Source organism: Leguminivora glycinivorella, chromosome 2, assembly GCF_023078275.1.
Source record: "Leguminivora glycinivorella isolate SPB_JAAS2020 chromosome 2, LegGlyc_1.1, whole genome shotgun sequence".
Taxonomy (NCBI): domain Eukaryota; kingdom Metazoa; phylum Arthropoda; class Insecta; order Lepidoptera; family Tortricidae; genus Leguminivora; species Leguminivora glycinivorella.
The window spans coordinates 30,784,484-30,807,059 of record NC_062972.1 but is presented as its reverse complement, the minus strand read 5'-3'; the positions used below and the strand labels follow the sequence as shown (position 1 = coordinate 30,807,059).

Here is a 22,576-nt window from a genome sequence, read left to right as displayed (position 1 = left end):
AGAAAATGGGACGATACACGGCTCTCATTGACATATAAACCGAAACCGAATTTATTATTTAATCAACTTTCAAGGAGACAAATTAATAGTCCTTAAGTTAATATCCAATATATTGGCTACTAGACGCATTCGAATTTGCGACAATAAATGATTTTCTTCTGTTGTATTTAACAATAAAAACTATTATTTAGATTTTGGGTATTAAAAGTGTATGATGACTACGTATTTCCTATTAAAAATGTGTGTAATTTTTTTTTTAATTTTGGCCACCGAAAACGCTGTCAGTGATGTAGTGACGTCATCGAATTCGAACTTAGTCATGTCAAAACAATCACTGACATAATGAACTTTATGACTCATTCTTAAAAGTCAGAAAATGTTGCTTTCGATTATAATGATCTGATGCACAGATAATTTGTAGATTAACATGACTTTGTTGTTTTCACCTGATTGCGTAAAAGTATTTACTTTATACATATTTATTGCTTTTTTTAGGTCATAATAAAATATGGTAATATTTTATTTCGATTAATTGGACAGTGCTTAATCATATAAGACAGACTTTAAAAAAGGGTCAAGTAGCCTATTGTACTTAAAGTGGTACAAGTACCAAGTACAAGTAATTAAAGTGACAACCTGTAATCTTGTAGATTGTAAACCATTTAACTAATACATGAAAACGTTGTTTAACAGTACGGGAATGCTGCGAAGAAGAGACGCCCAAGCTGATAATGGAAGAGTTCCAGAATATAGTCAAGGAGGTTGAATCCAAGGACTTGGCTACCGCAAAGAGACCTGTCAAAAACAAAGTAAGAACACACTTATATTCTTTTTTAACAATATGATTTTTCCTTTATGTTATTCGCTAGCTTTTGCCCGCGACTTCGCTCGCGTTAGGAAGAGACAAAAAGTAGCCTATGTCACTCTCCATCCCTTCAACTATCACCACCTAAAAAATCACAACAATTCATCGCTCCGTTTTGCTCTGAAAGACTGACAAACAAACAGACACACACACTTTCCCATTTATAATATTAGTATGGATTTCACATTTTTGAGTGGCTGGCCAAACATACCATTTAGCAGAGACTGGTCTTTGCCCAGCAGTAGAACACAGTAAGATCACAGTATAATAAAGAGTACTATCGTACAGTATGGCCACTCCCGCTCCCCGCTGAAAGCGCCGCCCACCCCCTCTCGGTTACCTCACAGTTACCACCTGTCAAAAACGCGAACAGTCGACCTGTCATATCTCACTCATACAAGCTTGGTACGCGTTCACCAACACGAGCTTAGAATGTGTGCTAAGAACGCGTCTCTTTCATATATTTGAACGCCAGTGTCCGAGATGTGGTAAGATCTAAATAAAATATTATTATTTCTTCTCTCTTTGAGTTGGCATGAACACGTATGCAATAATGCATGCACATTTAATCACTAACCCCTTTATTCATAAACGTACTCTAAAGTTATCAAGCCGATAAAGTTCGTTTGTCCTTTTCTATCGCACCAATACGTCGGAAAGGGACAAACGAACTTTATCGGCTTGATAACTTTAGGTTAAGTTTATGAATAAGGGGATAAGAATATGAACATAATATAATGTTTTGTCTTCCAGGTTAAAATAGCGATAAAGGCGTTAGGCAACATCGGTGGCTTCAAGCAGGAATTTATAGACGTCCTTATAAACATAGTGGGAGACGAGTTGGTTCCTGTGCCTATAAGATTGGCGGCCGTTGACGCTTTCCGAAGGACGCCTTGTATAGAAACACGGTACGGTATTACACACTTATGTGCTAAGATAATGAAATTTTACTTTGCCGAAGTCGTTAAAGAAATAAAAATTCACGTCTCCTGACCTCCCTCAAATTTTCTAAAGTTTCTAAGAACCCACCAAGCGGGTACCCAGCACTCAATGTGTTAAAGTAATATTTATAGTATAATAGTAGTGTTACTACTTAAAAAATACAAATTAAAATATTTTCAAATGAAAATAATTTGATTTGATCTAAGAGTCTGCACGGCAGCGCCATCTCTCTTCGCTAGCTCGGAATCACATGTTTTGATTCAGTTAGGAGGTCGAACTAGTTTCGGTTCTACCTCAGAGATGGCCGGGGGCGCCATAAGCGTTCAGTAATTGCGTCATTGCGTACTTGGAAATTTCGATCCTTGCTTTCGTGATCCGATGGCCGAGTGGTTTTACAGACCGGTTAACGGAGTACGCTGGTTCGATTCCAGCTCAGAATACTTGGAGGCCTTGGTCACTTTTTCCTTGTATCATCCTCCTTGCGTTATCCCGGCATTTTCCACGGCTCATGGAAGCCTGGGGTCCGCTTTGACAACTAATCCCAAGATTTGGCGTAGGCACTAGTTTTTACGAAAGCGATTGCCATCTGACCTTCCAACCCGAAGGGTAACTAGGCCTTATTGGAATTAGTCCCGTTTCCTCACAATGTTTTCCTTCGCCGAAAAGCGACTGGTAAATATCAAATGACATTTCGCACATAAGTTTAGAAAAACTCATTGGTACGGTCGACTACAAAGAGACTACAAAGAGATGTATACACTTTTTCACGATATTGCATTGTAATAAGGTGAAAAAATGGATACATCTCTTTGTAGTCGACTCTACGAGCCGGGTTCGAACCCGCGACCTTCGGATCGAAAGTCGCACGCTCTTACCGCTAGGGCACCAGCGCTTTTCCTTTTATATGACATTTATTTAATGTTTATAATATTTATATTGTTTTACAGCGAATATTTCTTAGAGACGTTCCGTGAAGATTATGTAAACATTGAAGTGCGCATAGCTTCTTACCTGCAAGTGATGAAATGCCCCACATTGAGTATTGTCAGGAAGATCTACCATGCCGTTAGAAACGAGAAGGTTAATCAAGGTACGTTTTAACATATTTCTTTTTTTTTAACCCCCGACGCCCCGATGGGGTGTTATAAGTTTGACGTGTCTGTCTGTCTGTCTGTGTGTGTGTTTGTCTGTGGCATCGTAGCTCCCGAACGGATGAACCGATTTAGATTTAGTTTTTTTGTTTAAATGCTGAATTAGTCGGGAGTGTACGCTATGTTTCATGAATTCGGTCCACTATGGCGCGGTCGGGGTTTTTTTTTTCAAAATTTTAATTTTGTGATTAGGTTAAGTTATTTAGGTAAATATGTAATGGATTTTAACTGTTATCTGTAGAAGCACATGCTCCAACCCATTACGAAATCGTTAAAAAATATCTGTACCATATGTCTTATAGTGGAAGGGTTGTCTGTTTTACGTGTTGTGATAAAAAAAAAACTTAACCATAAAACATCTGTGCACTTAAAACAGGTAGACATTCAGGACATGCTTTTTGGCAACCCCATGGTTTGCCTTTCACTTCTATTATAGTACTATACCTTAACTCTTCAACTTGTTTTCAGTTGCAACATTCGTCTGGTCCCACCTCAACAACTTGGGCCAATCGTCTCTCCCGTCTCGGGTGGAAATCCAAGGCCTGCTCTCTGGCAACCCCATGCCTCAATTGGAAGATCAGCCGGACTTTAGAATGTTCTCACGGAATTATGAGCAGAGTGTGTTCTTCGACCAGTATAATGCAGGTGAGACTGTAACTTTATTTGTATGTATTGTCACACCACGTGACTTGGTTGCGTTCGGCATCGACTGTAACTCGTGGGAGGAACTTGCATCTAACCGCAATGAGTGGAGAAGTATCGTCGCAAAAGGTAGAGAAACCCACGACAACACCTGGTTTCAAGACAGCCGTAAAGCGTGCAAAAAGACACAGTCGCGATACTCTCTCCTCGGCGGTGGGGCCTCAATTTACGTGTAGGAAATGCAGACGTGCATGTCGCTCCCGGATAGGTCTACATAGTCACGAGAGGCGTTGTCCCTCGCATTCAGACGCTGCTTAAATCATCTGTCAAGATGTAAGAGGCCTTATGATGTCACACCACGGAAAATGGCGATCAAATATTGTCAGAAGCGTTATCCTACGCACACAGTCCAACCGTGTGTAGGCGGATGCGTACTACATGCTTGTATGAGTGAGATATGACAGGTCGACTGCTCGCGTTCTTGACAGGCGGTAACTGTGATGTAACCGAGAGGGGGTGGGCTGCACTTTCAGCGGGAAGCAGGCAGTGGCCGTACTGTACGATAGTACTCTTTATCATACTGTGGTATTGTTGTCTGAATATGTGGTCCCTTCTCGTGTGGAAGTCCATGCAATTGTTTTACCAATACAGGGATTTATTTTATTGATTTGCTTTAGAAAGCTGAACTTATCTTACAATTTAAAACAGGTGGAAACTACGAGGCGAACGTGATCTTCTCACCAGACTCCTACATACCACGTTCGGTGTCCCTCAACTTGACTGTCGACATGTTTGGAGAATCCATCAATATTCTGGAGGTAAAATACTTCGTCACTACTTTGAAAAAATCTCGTATCTCACACTGCTGCTCAAAGTTAAAACGCAGTAAGTCTATATGCATTACATACATACTTATTACATTTTTCTTTTCATTGACAGAAGTAGACAAAAGTTTTTTTTTAAAGTAGTGGCGACTTATTGCGTTATTCATAAACGCTGAACAATCCTATATTAGCTAAAAATCGTTTATTGTCTTTTGTCATATTATTGACTTATATTTATTTATTTATTTATTTATATATATTTATTTATTTATTTATGGAAGTGAGTGCTGGGCCACCAAGACGAATGATGAGAGAAGACTGCATGTGAATGAAATGAGAATGTTGCGATGGATGTGTGGTGTGACAAGACTGGATAGGATTCGGAATGAGTATATAAGAGGAAGCCTGAAAGTAGCGCCAGTGACAGAGAAATTGAGAGGAAGTAGATTAGCATGGTATGGGCATGTAATGCGGAGGGATGAAAGCAATGTTATAAAACGAGTGATAAATATGAAAGTGGATGGATACAATGGTAGTGGAAGGCCTAAGAAAAGATGGATGGAATGTGTGAACAACGATATGAGAGTGAAAGGTATTAGTATGGAAATGACGGCTGATAGAGAGAAATGGAGGAAGATGATCTGCTGCGCCGACCCCAAATAATGGGAAAAGGGCAAGGGAATGATGATATTGACTTATATTTATTTGTGAAAAAAAGATAAAACATTATTTAACTTACGACTACTACGTACTAATATGCTTTAGCTTACCGATGATTATCCCAATCAAACGTCTCTAAAACGAGTTTGGAACAACGTTGCCCTTTATTTTGTTTTTATTCGATTTTTTCCTTGTGGAATTCCACATGTGGGATACAAATCTTAGTAACATTGCTTAATTTTAGCTAAAAGCCCGCGCTGAAGGCTTCGAGCGCTACTTCGAAAACCTCTTCGGCAACAACGGCCCGCTCAGCAAAACCAAGCTCAACGACCACCTCCAGAACTTACGCTTCCTGCGTTCCCTTACCGAAGCCGACGATGTCCGAGGGAAGGTCGACGACATCCCTTACAAAAACGAGGCGCTGAAACACCAGTTCCCGATGGCAGAGTTGGGGGTTAAAGTTTTCGGGAATGAGATTTCGTATTGGAATGCTGAGGGGAACGATGAGATTTTGAAGAGCTTGGAAAGGCTCAATCCGCAGTTGAGGATACTGGAGATATTATCAGGAAAGGTATGTATTTTTCTTAAGAAAGTCTACTGAAAGAAAGTCTTAGAAAAGTCGACGGTGAGGCGCTTAAACACTAGACATTAGAGGAAAATACAGAGTAATGGAAATAAATTTATTTATAGAAAATATGCGACCATATTGATCTAGTTCAGTTTGAGAAGTGAAGGAAGATAATGTGACAGAACAATAGAATATAAAAATAGACAGTTATAAAAAACATGTTACAGAGTGTTCGAAATACAAATAGTAAAATGGGTTACATAAACACCAGTTCCCTATAGTTTGGGAAGTAACCGATTAGATTGTCAAAAGTCTAGAGAAACTTAACCCGGAGGATTTTGGAGATATTGTGTACAAAACGTAAGAACTTAAAGTGTTATGATACTAACTTATTTTTATTTTTCCAGGAAATATCTTACAATAAGGCGTCTCTCTTTTTGGACACAACATTTTCCGTACCAACCGGGTGCGGTTTGCCTCTCAACATGAACTTAATGGGAACCAGTTACGTCAACACCAAACTATCAGGCACAATGCTGGATAAGTTTAGACAGAGCGGCAACCTAGATTTCGAGGGAAAGATACATCCCAGGTAAGAATTAACAATGATCAGACAGGGTCGCCATGTGATTACATGACAATGACTATTAAATGACTAAAAGTTGTACAGTACTAACAAGTTCTGATAGCGAACCTAAAACTCGATATTTTTACAGTGTCGCCGTAAATATAGCAGCAACAATGTCAGTAAACGCCGGTGACCTAAGCTCAAGCGGCATCCGCGTGAATATGCGTCTATACACTGCTACGGCTGTCGAGGCGAAGCTCAACATACGTGGACTTGGCTTGGTCAGGCTTGACCTGTCCCTGCCCAGTGAGAAGAGAGAAATATTCGCTGCCAAGTAAGTCCAAATTATATGGCCGTCGAGGTCAAGCTCAACATTAGGCTTAGGGACTGCGGGTTGACGAATGCCATCCCAGTGAGATGTGAGAAATATTCGCTGCCAAGTAAGTCCAAATTATATGGCCGTCGAGGTCAAGCTCAACATTAGGCCTAGGGACTAGGTACCTAGTGCGGGTTGACGAATGCCGTCCCAGGGAGATGTGAGAAATATATGCTGCCAAGTGAGTTTTATCCAATATGTTACTGCAAGCCATGGAGACTTGAACTTAAAAAGAGAGAAATATTGAAGCCAATTTTTTCAATCCCTTGAGGCCAAGGTCAGCAACCGTCGCCTTGGGAATCCAGGGAGTATATTAGGCGTTACCTTGAACTCCTGGCTGGCATGAGCTGTGACAAATGCCGGGATAACGCAAGGAGGATGATGATGATGATCTTGAACTCCTTTCACTCCCGTTTCCTATTGATTGATGAATCCATTACCTCTTTCAAGCACAATATCTAAAGCCCCATTTAGATGGTACGAGTTTCTCGCCTCGAACGTACGATTTTCGAAGTACGAGAAAAAATATCGTGTCATGTAAACTATGCGTACGATATCGCACGGAAGGAGGCGATAATCGCCTCGCCTTTGATGTTTGTATGTCTCCGTGTAAACAAAACACGTATGCGAGAATCGTATACGAGTTTATGCGCTACTCAGTCGAAATTAATTATCTTTACCTAGAATCAGAAATCATGTAAATCATGGTAATTTTAAATTTATAGCTAACTCTCAGTAACTGCTAAAACCAAACATAAATTAGGGTTGTCATTATCAATTTATCCCATATGGGGTACCTATAATGCTATCATTTAAAATAAATCTTATCTATATTCTATGCTCCATTATATTCTAAACTTAATCGCAAGTATCGCAACCAAGATTTTATTAGCTAGGTAACGCTACGGTCGAATTCATTATTTTCCCTATTACATAATTATTATTTAGACCGTCATAAATAATTTATAGTGTTTTTAATATTATTGGGTACTAAACTTAAATTAAAATAAATACAAAGTAAATTATATCCAATATTATAAAAAAGCATATAATATATGTGTTTATAATTAATTAATTATCAACTAAGCACACAAGTTGACAGGCAAAACTCGCATGAAAATCGGTTCGCTCCGATTCGTGCGATAATCGCACGTTCGAGAAGAAATGTTATACGAGAACCGGTTTAGACGGGTCGAGAAATGTTATGGAAATATCTCCCGAAAATTCAACTCTTCGTCTAAACTATTTCGCCTGGCGAGTATCGCATACGATACTCGTATGCGAGTTTTTATTTCTCGCACGAATGTAAACGTTTACGTACGATAATCGCCAGGCGATTATCGCATACGATAATGTCATACGAGTTTCTCGACCAAAACGGGCGAGAAACTCGTACCATCTAAATGGGGCTTTAAACAGTATCTACTTGAATCTCAACTAAATTATTAACACTAAGCGGCCACATTTGCATTTATTTACATATATTAATAATATGTTCTGTCAGTAAACACACACACACACTTTCTTCATCACGTCCAAACATAGATTCTGTATAAGTGCTCTTACGTTCTGTTTAGTTATAAGACTTAGTTATTAATTTTCTGGGTGCCCTGAAGACCAGTGCCGCGTCTATTAGACACGGTATTCGCTGAGTGGCATCCTATTTGGTGTACTAGTTATTAAGTACTACTTGTTGTTTTTATGATGTATCTCTATGCCAAATAAATATTTTCTATTCTACTTGCTTATTTTAATTTTCAGATCTGAGCTTATAATTCTCCACGGCGACGAAGAGTTACAGCAACAGGGATTGAACACCAACAAAATAGAACAAAACACTTGCAGCTGGTCCGCCTTCGACAAGGGCATTGGCATTAAAGTCTGCGCCTCCTATCGGGTGAGTCACTGTTTGATAATCCTCCTTCATCCGATATCGGATCGGATCGTATAATGTAAAAACGCACTTACGGCTTTGTAATAAAACACGCCATGTCCCATGCATGATTTTAATCTTACATCCTATGAATTACACCAGCAATTTTTTTAAATTATTTGTTTTTTTTTTTGTTCCTAGTTCCCGGATATGACAGGCTTAAAAGACGCGCCTTACTTCATAATGAGTGGTCCAGCCAAGTACGTGTTGTCCCTTGAGAAAGCCGATCCGTCCGCGAAGATATACTCCTTCCAATATAAGTGGGACAAGAACCAGACTAGTGACGTCATCGCGTTCACCTTCGACACTCCAGACAGCCAGGTATGTTATACACGTAAACTAATGTGATCCTATATCAAGACTCGTGCCCTTTTGACTCTAAATAACTTGCCTTTTTGAGCGGTCCAGCCTAGTACAGCATGTTACGAAGAGTATCAAATACTATCAGTCTTAAAATCTACACTTCTCCACAATATATGTCTCTCAGTATAAAGATTAGTGTTTTAATTGGTACCTGGAAATCGTACAGATAGACATATTCAATATAAATTATATTGATTTAACCTAACACGATTTCCACTCATAATTTTAGAACTAAACGGGACTTAATCGCGTAAACACTTACCCGACTTATTTGGCCCGACGTTTTGAGCATCACATTATGTTTTCAACATAGGTAGATTATCTGAATATTTGCGTATGAACAATTTAACATGTATCAACATAAATGAACACTACTTTCGATCCCACAGGAAAAACGCATGATCGACGCAGTCCTCAACCTATCCAACACGGAAACCAATACATCCTACACAGCAAGCCTTACCTTCCAATCCGCCAAAAACACCCTCAAAGCTAAAGGAGCTTACCTCAACACTGAAAACGTCAAGTCTGTTGAAGCGAGTTTAGTTATAGATGGCAGGAAACATTTTGACACGGTGATGGCTTTGAAGAAGACGGATATCATGTTTGGATATGTGTGGTTACCGAAGGCGTATTGGGTTGTCAATGATGAGAAAATCGCTGAATTAACTGGTAAGGATATTTTGACGTCTTAATCAACTTGGTGCAACGTGAATAGTACTTTAACTTAACACAAATTAGAAAATTTGAATCTTATGACAGCTACATATGTCAACTGTACAATAGGCTAGTTTCCTATACTTAGGCCGACGGTCCACTATCATATGTTTATCATAGAAATGTGATCATAGGTCTGTGTGCCCCCCTTTTTCTCCAATGTGAAGAAAAAGGATGGCATGTTGCCTATGATCATATTTCTATGATAAACATGTGATAGTGGACTATCAGCCTTAAAATAAAATATTTTATGCAGTGCACGAAATAAAGCCCCACATAATTAGAAGAAAAATATGGACAGTAGTCATGTTTACACATAATTTATATTTGACAAGTAAAAGAGAAAGATATAAAGTAAATGAATTGACCGTGACGTCACTCCTCATAGTAATTCCATATTAGCAAATCGTTTTGACAGTTCTTAAAAAGAAGCTGATTTGACTAGTAGGAAACTAGCCTATACATGCGTTGTAGAGCGAAAAGGTTTTCCTTCTTATTTTTTCCGGAAACGTTCGTATTTGTCATGCTAGTTCAGACTGTGTCAATACGTCTTGTACTGAGACTGACTGAAATAGCATGACACGGTCGTACGTTTCTGATTTTTTTTCGCACTACTTCTGTACCTTCATGCACTTTCACGATAACTCGATGTCGTTCAAAGGCATTTTAGAACAGAACTAACATCATACATACTTATCTTTATTTCCCAGGCCAATTCAAAGTCCGCACTAAAGGCGGCGTCACACAAGCGGACATCCTCGTGGACTTCCACATGCGCCAGCAAGCGAGCCACCTCGTCGGCTATTACACCATCAACGGCCTCTCGCACGGACTCCAACTCACGCTAGACTATCAGAGCTACAAGAATAAAACACAGACGATCAAGTTAGAGGGGTTGTATAGTGAGAGACCTCTGGGCAATAGACATGATTTGTACGGAGAGTTGGCGATGGAGTTCACGGCTTATCCTATGTATAACTTCTTTGCTGTGCTGAGGAATATGGTAAGTTAATAAATATTTTGCTTTAGAGACTATTAGAGCTACAATAATAAGACCCAGACTATAAAGTTAGAAGGCTTGTATAGTGAGCGGCCGCTGGGCAATTGATTTGTACGGAGAGTTAGCGATGGAGTTCGCGGCTTATCCTATGTGTAATTTCTTTGCTGTGCTAAGGAATATGGTAAATCAATAAATATTTTGCTTTAGAGACTATTAAAGCTACAATGATAAGACGCAGACGATTAAATGAGGACTTGAGGAGGCACACTCAAAGGTTATGACAGATGGCGCCACCTTATTAGTCCATTGCACAGATAAAGAATTTCATACGTGAGAGCGAGAAGAAGATATTTTTTACTCTCTCTCACATATGAATGACAGTGACATGCCTGATACTTTCACAGGCGCCGCCTGGTGGGATAAAATGTCAGTGTGCCTCCTCATTAGAAGGGTTTTAAATAGTATTTCATTATTTAAGTATGAACTTTATTTTTCAGAAATCGCAATCGCACTTAGATATGATTTTCAATGTGTCTTCCTCAAGAGACCCGGCTATAGACCCGTCCCTGAACTTCGGCTACACTCGTATCGATACGCCAATCGGCATGAAGTTAGCCACGCACCTCACTATCACTAAGCCGCGACCTGTGCGAATGATATTCGAGTACCAAGAGGTAAGTGTCGCTACTTGTATCATCCTTATGAGACACAGAGTTATATTTGTCGGCTGTATGCACAATTGTATGGATGGAAACTTTCCATTTCATAAATTTAGATTCCCTTTATTTTTCGTGAAAGTTTCGTGAATTTTTCAAGAAATTTAACATTTTTTTGGAAAGTTTCCGCAACTTGCACATCATTAATTTTCACAGGTCGGCAAAAAATACACAGTAACAGCCCTTCTAAACGTGAACCCGAAATCAAAAGATATCCTCGTTTCGGGCGCTCTGTACTACCCGCCCGGAACAAAACTGTTCGCAACGGCCGAGTTGAATACTTCTCTACCGACGCTACACGACTGCTCTATCAAGGCCAAAGTGCATGAGAAGGAAGATAAGGAATTCCAGGTAATCCTAGTACATACATACATACATACATACAATCACGCCTGTATCCCATAAAGGGGTAGGCAGAACACATGAAACTACTAAAGCTTCAGTGCCACCCTTGGCAAATAAGGGGTTGAAAGAAAACGAAACTGTGACATTGCAGTGACAGGTTGCCAGCCTCTCGCCTACGCCACAATTTAACCCATATCCCACAGTCGCCTTCTACGACACCCACGGGAAGAAAGTGGGTGGTGAAATTCTTAACCCGTCACTACTAGGGGTAATCCTAGTTTATTACGAAAAGTTAATTCTACCCTGCTAGTTATCCTAGACAACTGACGAAGGATATTGTATCGAAGGGTTGCGAAACTAACGCAAAGCCAGATTGTAAGAATCACATCGACAAACTTATTTTCTTGTCATTTTTACAAGCAGAAACGTCTGCAATCGATACCACTAGGCTTAGAATATGTTTAAAACAGTTCTCGTTGATATTTTATGGTGGAAAGTTTCGCTGACTATGGATGAGGTTTAAGTTGCTCAGATGACTGAGCACTGGAGTAAGGCAGTAATTTTATACTTGTAAATTTGGTTTCTTGTCTTTAATAGACATTATACTGATTAATCCAATTAAGTTTCTTTGGTGTAAGTATTTATTTTGTTCAATTTTAACCGTAGGTACGTTTTTGTTAAAAATCCCAAAATCCGTCAACAGGTGAACGCAGCAGGCATCTGGTTTACGGGCGTGGATTTCAACATCGATGCACTGTACCAGGACCAGTCGAAAACCAATATGGCGTCGCATAGATTAAAGCTGATATTGAATAGTAACCACTTCAAGGATATAGCTGTTGATGCACGGTTTACACAGGACAACCGGCAGCTTACTTTTGTTGGGCAGGTACGAAAATAATTCAAATCAAACCATTATTACCAGGTTTATCGCCCACTACTAAACATACGCTTCTCCTTCTCCGTGATTACCTATTTCCGCCAGTTCTCCCAGTTTTCCCTCCGTAGGTCATCCAACTAAAGACCCTAGAAAGCCAAACACTTCTTTCATCTGACAACTATACGACTAGATTCTAAAATAATTTGACGACCGGTCTGGCATAGTTGGTGACCCTGCTGCTAAGCCGAAGGTCCTAGGTTCGAATCCCGGAAAAGGCATTTACTTATGTGAATTCAGATATTTGTTCCCAAGTCACCTAGCACCCATACTCCATAGTATAAGCTTCGATTAGTTTGGGGCTAGGTGCCTAGGTTGATCTGTGTTAAGTGTGCACCGAAATAGTACATTGTGCAACAAGGGGAGGAAGTCGAATATTACTAACGAGAGTAAGTTAAATCGCGACGGCTTGCCGGAGCGATTTAAAGACTCGAGCTAGTAATATTCATAAGGACTGTATCGATAAGTATAAGGACAAAACAAACCTCGTCTAAATGTTGACATGTGCATAATTTTATATTATTATGTTCCGAGAGTATGATCTGAAGGTATTGGTAAGCACTATTTGATATAAGAAGGTCTAATTTTTATTTTATTTTAGAGACTTTATGGTACTTTCATTAAGGTCTAGCAAATAAATTTCGGACAACCCCTATCTGGCTTAATTTGAGAATATTTCAATGACTGTTTGCACGATTTCAACAAACAAAGGTTAATATGCTGCCAAAATATATTCTTTAAGAGTCCTCTTCATGGTTTTTCAATTGGGTACTTGCAGAATAAATGCGGTGAATTTATATACTTAAAAAAACGCTATTTTGAGCAACGTTCCGGATTGTCGTAAATTTTTGATGCAAGCAGGATGAGAGAAACAGATAAAAAAATTAGCCATAGGCCAAAGTCTAATTGACATTCACGGTGTTTGAACAGTGCCTAAACCAAATCGATATAAACAGTGTATGATAGTTAAATTCGACATCAAAGTCGGAGTTAGAGGAAGCACCATGCCACATTCTCTAAATGGCCGCCATACACAGATCCTGAACTTTATTTCTTAAAAATAACTATGGCTAGACTATGTCCAGATATTCTGCTTTGTGGATCATATGTCGTTGAGGTTCACACAGTACAATTTTTTTCGCAATCGTATCGTTTTTTACGCACTTTGTGAATTTTCTAGTAGCATTTGTCCGGAATCGTAATTGTTACTCGGGAGGATTAAGTCAATACTGTCTAAACCACTTGCTTTACGTCGAGTTTCTAGGACAAAATGTGAACCTTATTATGTGCCTTATTAAGCCTATGTCTTGTTTTAAGAAAAAAATATAATAGCAAATAAATACGGCTACTCAAAGTTGTCCTCATACTTAACGATACAGTCTTTACTCCCCGAGTTACACGCAAGGTTTTTCATCACACTCGCAATGTAGAAAACATCTAAATAGATGTAAAAAAGTTAAATACGGTACAAGACATTTCATTATTCCCTTGGGAGAACGATTTTTCTATAACTCACGCTCCGCCTGCGTGCAATAGCACATTTAAAGTGCAGGTATGATGAAAAATTTTAATTTTCATGACTAATGGTGATATATTTCAGGGAGAGTACAATGAAGATAAATACAGAATGCTACTCCGCTACGTGCTTCTCTCGGAGCAAAACTTCACCACATATGTAGAGGTGGACGCGAATGACAAAGCGTACAGTTTGACCCTCAACGCGGACCTTACTAACAATACTGATGTTTCTATGGACGTACACTTTGACCAGTAAGTATTTTGTTGATAATGTACAGGTTGATACAAAAATCTTGGTGCCACAGAGCCAGCAGTCCTTGATATCAGGGCCCTGTAGGTCTTGTTAGGTTCGACGGCAAAAGGCCTGAAGAGTTGACCTTACCTTTGCAGTTGCTACTTGTGTAAATACTATGGCACAGTCCCATATTCGAAGCATCAATGCTGGCGCCATTGCGGCTCCATTCTCAATCGAAAACCGAGATCGCCAGTGTGACATCTTCAGTACCAGCAACATAATTGTAACTAATTAAAATTGTTTTGAGTTTTCTAACGTTATCGTCATCATTTCTCATTGAAGATAATAGAGTTTAAAAACTTTAAAATGTCCAACTGCTAGGAAAAACCATTCTTCAATATGTCCTGGTAACACTGCCCACGAATAAATAAACATTTTTGTTCCAGACTCCGCGATGTACACATTTCGTACAAGCGGTGGCTCACTCCTCGCCAAAAACGCCTCAGCGCTGCATTCAACTGGGATGCGAACCGCGACCCCTCGCAGAAAGTCTCCATCGATATACAACTGGATAATAAGGGGACTTGGCACCACGGGGGATATCTTACTCTCTATTACCCTAATAGGATGGTCAATGGAGAGTTTGAATTCTTATTGAAAGGTCAGTATGGTTTAAAATTATTTAGCAAAACAGTGGAAACGCCTCGGAGGCCCGTCAACCGGATGCGAACCGTAACTCGTCGCTATACAACTGGATGTTGGCACTTGGCACCACGGTTTTCTTATTGACAGGTTAGTACAATTTGGAATTGCAAACCGATAGAAAATACATACCTACAACGGGATAATAAGGGGACGTGGCACTATGAAGGGTATCTTACTTTGTATTACCTTAATTTGTAATGGAGAGTTCCAGTTCGTATTGAAAAGTTAGAATAGTGTGGTGTAAAAATGGTTCCAAATTGATATACAACTAGATATTAAGGGCAAATAGTACTATGAAGGGCAAAAAATTATTTTACTTCTATCTTTTATCAAAGGCCCCCCCCTTTGATAAAAGGAGTCTTGTTCAATAAAGTAATTAACGTAGTTAATAATAATATGTTTAGATGTTTAGTTCATTTTAGATTCCATCGACTCTCAAATAGTCCTTGCACCCTGGCGGGTGTTGTCTCTGCGTGTGTCCCATGATACGGGCAAGGGCAACATCCGCTCGGTGTACCCCTTACATTTCATTAAAGTGTCAAAAGGGCCTCTACGGGTTGGCTTTGACCCCACGCACGCCTCCCAAAGGTCCGGAACACCATTGTTCCGTGATAGGAAAGGTATGTTAGTCAATCTAATTTACCTTTAATTTCAGATTGGTTCTGCGAATGGCACGTCCGTATGGGCTGGGCGCCCGATGCCAATATACTGTGGCGCGTCAAAATGTATTCCGAAGCCAAACAAGAGACAGTCTACGCGCTACTCTCTAGCATGGACACCCCGTTCGCTGGATGGAAGGACACTAGTTTCAACGTCATGTAAGCACTAGCTAAAGAAAATCTTAAGACAAATATTTAGGTTCAAAATTAAGATCCAGTGTGTCGCAACATAGCTGTTGAACATAGCGTACTTTGAGACCATACAAAAGACAGTCTATGTGCTAGTGCCTTATATGAACACCCCTAGTTTAAATAAATATTATAGGACATTCTTACACAGATTGACTGAGCACCCACGGTAAGCTCAAGAAGGCTTGTGTTGTGAGTATATATCGATATACATAATATACATAGAAAACATCCATGACTCAGGAACAAATATCTGTGCTCATCACACAAATAAATGTCTTTACCGGGATTCGAACCCGGGACCGCGGTGTAACAGGCAGGGTCACTACTCGCTAGGCCAGACCGGTCGAAGAGAGAAAGTGATAGTTTGAAGCATTAGCTTCAATTTAATATAAGTCAGCGATTTAGATATGTATATAGACTTATACCCCCTTATTCATAAACGCACTCTAAAGTTATCAAGCCTATAAAGTTCGTTTGTCTCTTTCCGACGTATTGGTGTGATAGAAAAGGACAAACGAACTTTATCGGTTTGATAATTTTAGAGTACGTTTATAAATAAGGGGGATAGAGTATAAGGTTGAAAATTGAGAATGTATAATTTAGGAAAATTTGTGCTCGTAAGCATTTTTTTTAATATCACGTCGGTGGCAAACAGGTATACGGCCCGCCTGATGGAAAGCGGTCACCGTAACCTATGGACGCCCCCAACTCAAGGGGTGTCACGTGCGCGTTGCCGACCCATTAGAAACTTGTGTTTCATAAGCATTTAATACTTCTTTGGTCACCAGGTGGCGTTACCACGACAACCTACAAGCCGTAAACGGAAGCATGAACTGGATGGAGGATTACTTAGCTTTCAGTCTCCTAGCCGACTACTTATTCAAAACCAACGAGTTCTACGGAGAACTCAATGCTGTAGTCAACTCTACTATACCTACGTTGCCCAAGGCAGCTGCTATAGCGAAACATAGGGTTGTATGGAAGAAAAGTGCTGATACGCTGCTAAGTTTCCAGGTATATATAATGTATTGTCCTTACATGGTGACCCTGCCGGAAAAAATAAGACTCATAATTTGTAGCAAACTACTTATTTATACCAACGAGTTCTATGGAGAGTTGAATGTTGTAGTCAACTCTACTATACCTACGTTACCAAAAGCGCAGCCATCGCGAAACATAGGGTTGTATGGAAGAAGAGTGCTGATACGCTGCTAAGTTTCCAGGTATATACAATGTATTGTCCTTACATGGTGACCCTGCCGGAAAAAATAAGACTCATAATTTGTAGCAAACTACTTATTTATACCAACGAGTTCTACGGAGAACTCAATGCTGTAGTCAACTCTACTATACCTACGTTGCCTAAAGCGGCAGCCATCGCGAAACATAGGGTTGTATGGAAGAAAAGTGCAGACACGCTGCTAAGTTTCCAGGTATATACAATGTATTTATTGTCCTTACATGGCGACCCTCCCGGAAAAAATAAAACTCATAATTTGTAGCAAACTACTTATTTATACCAACGAGTTCTATGGAGAGTTGAATGCTGTAGTCAACTCTACTATACCTACGTTGCCCAAGGCAGCTGCTATTGCGAAACATAGGGTTGTATGGAAGAAGAGTGCTGATACGCTGCTAAGTTTCCAGGTATATACAATATATTTATTATCCTTACATGGCGACCCAGCCAGAAAAAATAACTCATAATTTGTAGCAGACTACTTATTTATACCAACGAGTTCTATGGGGAGTTGAATGCTATAGCCAACTCTACTATACCTACGTTTCCAAAAGCGGCAGCCATCGCGAAACATAGGGTTGTATGGAAGAAGAGTGCTGATACGCTGCTAAGTTTCCAGGTATATACAATGTATTGTCCTTACATGGCGACCCTGCCAGAAAAAATAAGACGTAATTTGTAGCAGACTGCTTATTTATACCAACGAGTTCTATAGAGAGTTGAATGCTATAGCCAACTCTACTATACCTACGTTGCCCAAGGCAGCTGCTATAGCGAAACATAGGGTTGTATGGAAGAAGAGTGCTGATACGCTGCTAAGTTTCCAGGTATATACAATGTATTTATTGTCCTTACATGGCGACCCAGCCAGAAAAAAAAACTCATAATTTGTAGCAGACTACTTATTTATACCAACGAGTTCTATGGAGAGTTGAATGCTATAGCCAACTCTACTATACCTACGTTTCCAAAAGCGGCAGCCATCGCGAAACATAGGGTTGTATGGAAGAAGAGTGCAGACACGCTGCTAAGTTTCCAATTATATAATACTAGCTTTTGCCCGCGGCTTCGCTCGCGTTAGAAAGAGACAAAAAGTAACCTATGTCGCTCTCCATCCCTTCAACTATCTCCACTTAAAAAATCACGTCAATTCGTCGCTCTGTTTAACCGTGAAAGACGGACAAACAAACAGACACACACACTTTCCCATTTATAATATTAGTATGGATGTATTTACTGTCTTTACATGGCGACCCTCCCAGAAAAACGGAGATGAATATTTGAGCATTTTAATATAACACACAAACACATTTGATCCTTTATGATACTCGTACTTGAATAAAAGAATTTTCCCCAAATCTGTTTTTTTTGTTTTAGTACAACGAAGAGGGTATGCTGATGATAAACTCGTCGTGGCTGCTTGATCGTGGGCTGCATGAAAACAACATAACCGGGACGGTCACCCTCATCACACCCTTCCAAGTAAGTACTTACCTACTATCTACTGAATAAGCCATTGCATGACCACCAAGACTTTTTTTCGAATGCAAAATCTCTTCAAATCCTTTCTTACTTTTGCATAGTCTCTCGAAGAGTGTCTGTCTGTGGAAGTAAGTCAACCCAAAATAAGGGCGCGACACACCCGTTCTCGGCCTATCTTTGGATCCGTAGACAAATACAAACGCTTACTATAATATTTATATTGTTATCTCTATCGCTCCTTCGTATTGCCGCGACATAACCAGATTTCGATTGCGTTTCGATCGGCGTACATCGTCAACGATTATTATTTCGGCTGAGCCGGCAGGCATTATACGCTAGTACTGAAATACTAAATAGGAAACGGGCACTTTAGTCAATCCCGAAGAGTCCCTAATAATCAACATTGTCTTTATTTACAGGGCTACAGAAGCGGGTTCCTAGACACAAGGCTCGTGTTGGGACACAAGAGAGACATCAATGGCGTCACTTTATTGAACTTAGAGGAGAAAAAACGAAAGATCTTCGTCAATGGTAACATTTAGTTTCACATATTCCTTGCCTACCAAAATAACCTAACATTTCTTACTCGGATTCTTAGAGTTTCCCCAAACCTATTGATGCGGTATCGGCTCTAGCCGACCAAAAATCGCTCTTTAGTATGAAGGCGCTCGCGTGTCGTCGTCGCTGAACGCAAGCGTACGTAATGCTAACGAGTAACGAGCTATTTTTGGTCGGCGAAAGCCGATAGGTTTGGGGAGACCCTTAAATTTTTATTTCAAGACGACCGGTCTGGCTCAGTCGGTAGTGACCCTGCCTGCTAAGCCGCGGTCCTGGGCTCCAATCCCGGCAAGGGCACTTATTTGTGTGATGAGCACAGATAAGTTCCTGAGTCATGGATGTTTTTTATGTGGATAAGTATGTATTTTTCTATTTAAATATGTTTATCGTCGCTAAGCACCCATAGTACAAGCTTTGCTGAGTTTGGGGCTAAGTTGATCTGTGTAAGATGTTCCCAATGTTTATTTAAGTAACTCAGATAATTTTGTATCTCAGGTCATATGCGGCGTATCACCAACTGCATGCTAGTAGTGAATGTGACGGAACCAGCCGCTGCGGACGCCTCACATATACTAACGGCCAGATTTGGCTTCGTGGAAGCCGATAGACATCTTGTAGCTATGGTGGTCACCGCTAACACTACCACAGGTGAGCTATATCATATTATGTTTGTAGGAAACATGACAGAACCAATCCTATTTCAGACATCACATATACAGCTGGATTCAGATTCCTGTAGCCCATTTTTCAAAGCTAAAAGTTACAAGTTACAATCAGGCAGGCAAGCATTTTTGCGCGATAAAATGATAAAACATCAGGGGCCTATTGCATAACAAGTTACAACTCATATTACAAGCGGTAGTCCCCCTCCAATTCATTTTATAAGAAAGAGAGTTCCACTTGTAATACAAGTTGTAAATTGTTATGCAATAGGCCCCTGGTCGTCCCTATCGCACTATTTGTAAGTGCGATAGGGACGGCCTGATGTTTTGTGATTTATCGCCCGACCGCCGACCCGAAGTAAATTTTTATACAGATTTTATGCTTAATTGTCGTCCCGAAACTGACTGCGAGTTAATTTTTGTTAACATCTTACGGTAATTGCAGGGACCCAAATTCTGAAAACGCTCCAATATAAGGTTAATGAATTTAAAACTCATATTGTGTTTCTACAGGTCTTGAAATTCTATTGCGATTGATATCTACGCAAGACTTCCACGTTTTTGGGCATGTTGCTCTTCCGATACAATATCTTACCAGAGCCATGGTTACAGCAAAACGGGGGAAAGAAGAGGTGAGCTAAAATTGAAGTCTGCTTAGTATTAAATACCCGTAAGACTGTTTAGTTTAGTTATAAGCAAAGACATATGTAACTCCGTATATACTTATGAGGTCTAAGAAAAAAACGTACCTCAAAGCCATAGAGAAAAAGGTATGGTGGCCTAGATTTCGTTACACCTTTGGGGAACGCTCGGCTAGATGGCGCTGTTAATATTCGACATTTTAACACATATCAAGCTAAGAATATGGGCCAAATTGTCAAAACTGAGTTTCAAAAGTTTTAAGCTTGTGTCGAGAGATGGCACGTGATTACACATTTTGCTTTGCCAGTAACTCTCTATAATACTTGACCCTCTTTGGTTTAGTACCCGTACGACTGTTTAGTTTAGTTATAAGGAAATATCCGACCAAATATGCGAAATTTTCTGCTGCCGTTCGCGCTGGCCGCTACGTAACCATATCAACTATATGCTATGATTTTAGCGCCGTCTATTGTTTTGTCAAATCAAAATTAATAACTCCGTATGGACACATAAAGTCTAAGAAAAAAACGTACCTCAGTACCATAAAGAAAAAGGTACGGTGGCCTAGATGGCATTACACCTTTGGGGTACGCTCAGCTAGATGGCGCTAATATTAATATTTGACATTTTAACATATATCAATATCAAGCTAAGAATATGGGCCAAATTGTCAAAACTGAGGTTCAAAAGTTTTAAGCCTGTGTCAAGAGATGGCTGTCTACGCACTGTGATTACACATTTTACTTCGACAGTAACTCTCTATAATACTCGATCCTCTTTGATTTCCATAAGAATCATTCCAAAATATTTCATTACGGATTTCCTAAAATTTCTCATTCAGTTTACATATATATTGATCAGATCATAAATATCTATTAGATATGTGGGTAGTCTTAGAAAGACGGCGGGCTGCGCACCCACCGAAATCAGTCGAATACAGCTATCAATGTAAATGGCCGGTGTTTAATTTGTCTCCGCTTTCGGCTCCCTTATTCGAGATTTAACAGTGGCGACGACGAAAATATTTATCGGTTACGCGTGTGATAATGGCCAAAGTAACAGTTGGCACACTTACAACCTTTAACCACGAAGTGCATGAGTGGTCAGTGTATAAGGACAGGTTGGAACAATGGTTCCTCGCGAACGAACTCGATGAGGATGGAGACAAATCCGGCGCAAAACGTCGCGCTATTTTGCTAAGTTGTTTAACGGAAGCAACGTATAAATTAGCGCGAGATCTAGCATTACCTAAGGAAGTCGCGAAGTACAGTTACACGGACGTTGTTAAATTGTTCGATGAACATTTTGCGAGTACAAGTAAAAAGTGTGGTTTTGCGGAACGGTACAAATTTCATAGTGCAGTGCAAAGTTCAAACGAGTCCATGGCGGAGTGGGCAGCTCGCGTGCGGGGCCTGGCCGCGCATTGCCAGTTCAGCGCGGACTCGTTCGATGACCTGCTGCGAGATCGGTTCGTGCTCGGCATGGCGCACGGGCCTGAGCGAGATAAGCTGTTTACGACGAAAATGGCGGACGTCACATTGCAAAAAGCATTGCAAATCGCAGAAGGCATGAGGAGTGCGCGAATAGGATCACAGCAAGGTCGGAGCGCCACAGCGGGCGCGGCATCGGAAGCCGCGCAGGTCCCTCTGCAAGTCCTGAAAGTGTCAGCGGCACCGGCGCGCAGCGGCGGCGGGCCGCCGCGCGGGCAGCGCTGGCCGGGCGCCGCCGCGCGCGCCGCGCCCGACGCGGGCGCCGGCGCCGGCACCGGCGACGCGCGTAGCGGCGGCGTCGCATGCGGAATTTGCGGCTACACGGGCCATCAGCAGGATTCTTGCCGTTTTAAGCATCACGTTTGTAAACGTTGCGGAGTTAAAGGACACTTAAAACGGGTGTGTTCGAAAGGAATGTCTCGGCAGTATTACGTCGAGTGCGGCGCTGATGATGACGTCGATGTAACTGGTAAGCATGTGGTGTGCAATATTCGCTCAGTACGTGGTGAACCCATGAAGGAATCTGTCGTAGTAAATGAAAGTCCTATAACTTTTGAGTTAGACACGGGTTCTCCGGTAACTATGA

The 22,576-nt window shown here is 40.6% G+C and overlaps 1 protein-coding gene across 1 annotated transcript in view; it reads left to right on the top strand.

Moving 5' to 3' along the window:
* Window positions 1-22,576, top strand: part of LOC125242394 — an 85,454-nt gene that overhangs the window by 24,932 nt on the left and 37,946 nt on the right. The window contains exons 12-34 of the mRNA XM_048151196.1: window positions 694-809; window positions 1,619-1,773; window positions 2,755-2,897; window positions 3,427-3,603; window positions 4,309-4,418; window positions 5,329-5,655; window positions 6,060-6,244; window positions 6,369-6,554; window positions 8,358-8,493; window positions 8,671-8,850; window positions 9,282-9,564; window positions 10,320-10,612; window positions 11,107-11,283; window positions 11,482-11,676; window positions 12,374-12,559; window positions 14,208-14,377; window positions 14,807-15,021; window positions 15,721-15,883; window positions 16,705-16,930; window positions 18,534-18,638; window positions 19,058-19,169; window positions 19,692-19,844; window positions 20,372-20,490. Of these exons, the coding sequence (XP_048007153.1) occupies window positions 694-809; window positions 1,619-1,773; window positions 2,755-2,897; window positions 3,427-3,603; window positions 4,309-4,418; window positions 5,329-5,655; window positions 6,060-6,244; window positions 6,369-6,554; window positions 8,358-8,493; window positions 8,671-8,850; window positions 9,282-9,564; window positions 10,320-10,612; window positions 11,107-11,283; window positions 11,482-11,676; window positions 12,374-12,559; window positions 14,208-14,377; window positions 14,807-15,021; window positions 15,721-15,883; window positions 16,705-16,930; window positions 18,534-18,638; window positions 19,058-19,169; window positions 19,692-19,844; window positions 20,372-20,490 (4,112 nt within the window). The remainder of the gene's footprint in view (window positions 1-693; window positions 810-1,618; window positions 1,774-2,754; window positions 2,898-3,426; window positions 3,604-4,308; window positions 4,419-5,328; window positions 5,656-6,059; window positions 6,245-6,368; window positions 6,555-8,357; window positions 8,494-8,670; window positions 8,851-9,281; window positions 9,565-10,319; window positions 10,613-11,106; window positions 11,284-11,481; window positions 11,677-12,373; window positions 12,560-14,207; window positions 14,378-14,806; window positions 15,022-15,720; window positions 15,884-16,704; window positions 16,931-18,533; window positions 18,639-19,057; window positions 19,170-19,691; window positions 19,845-20,371; window positions 20,491-22,576) is intronic.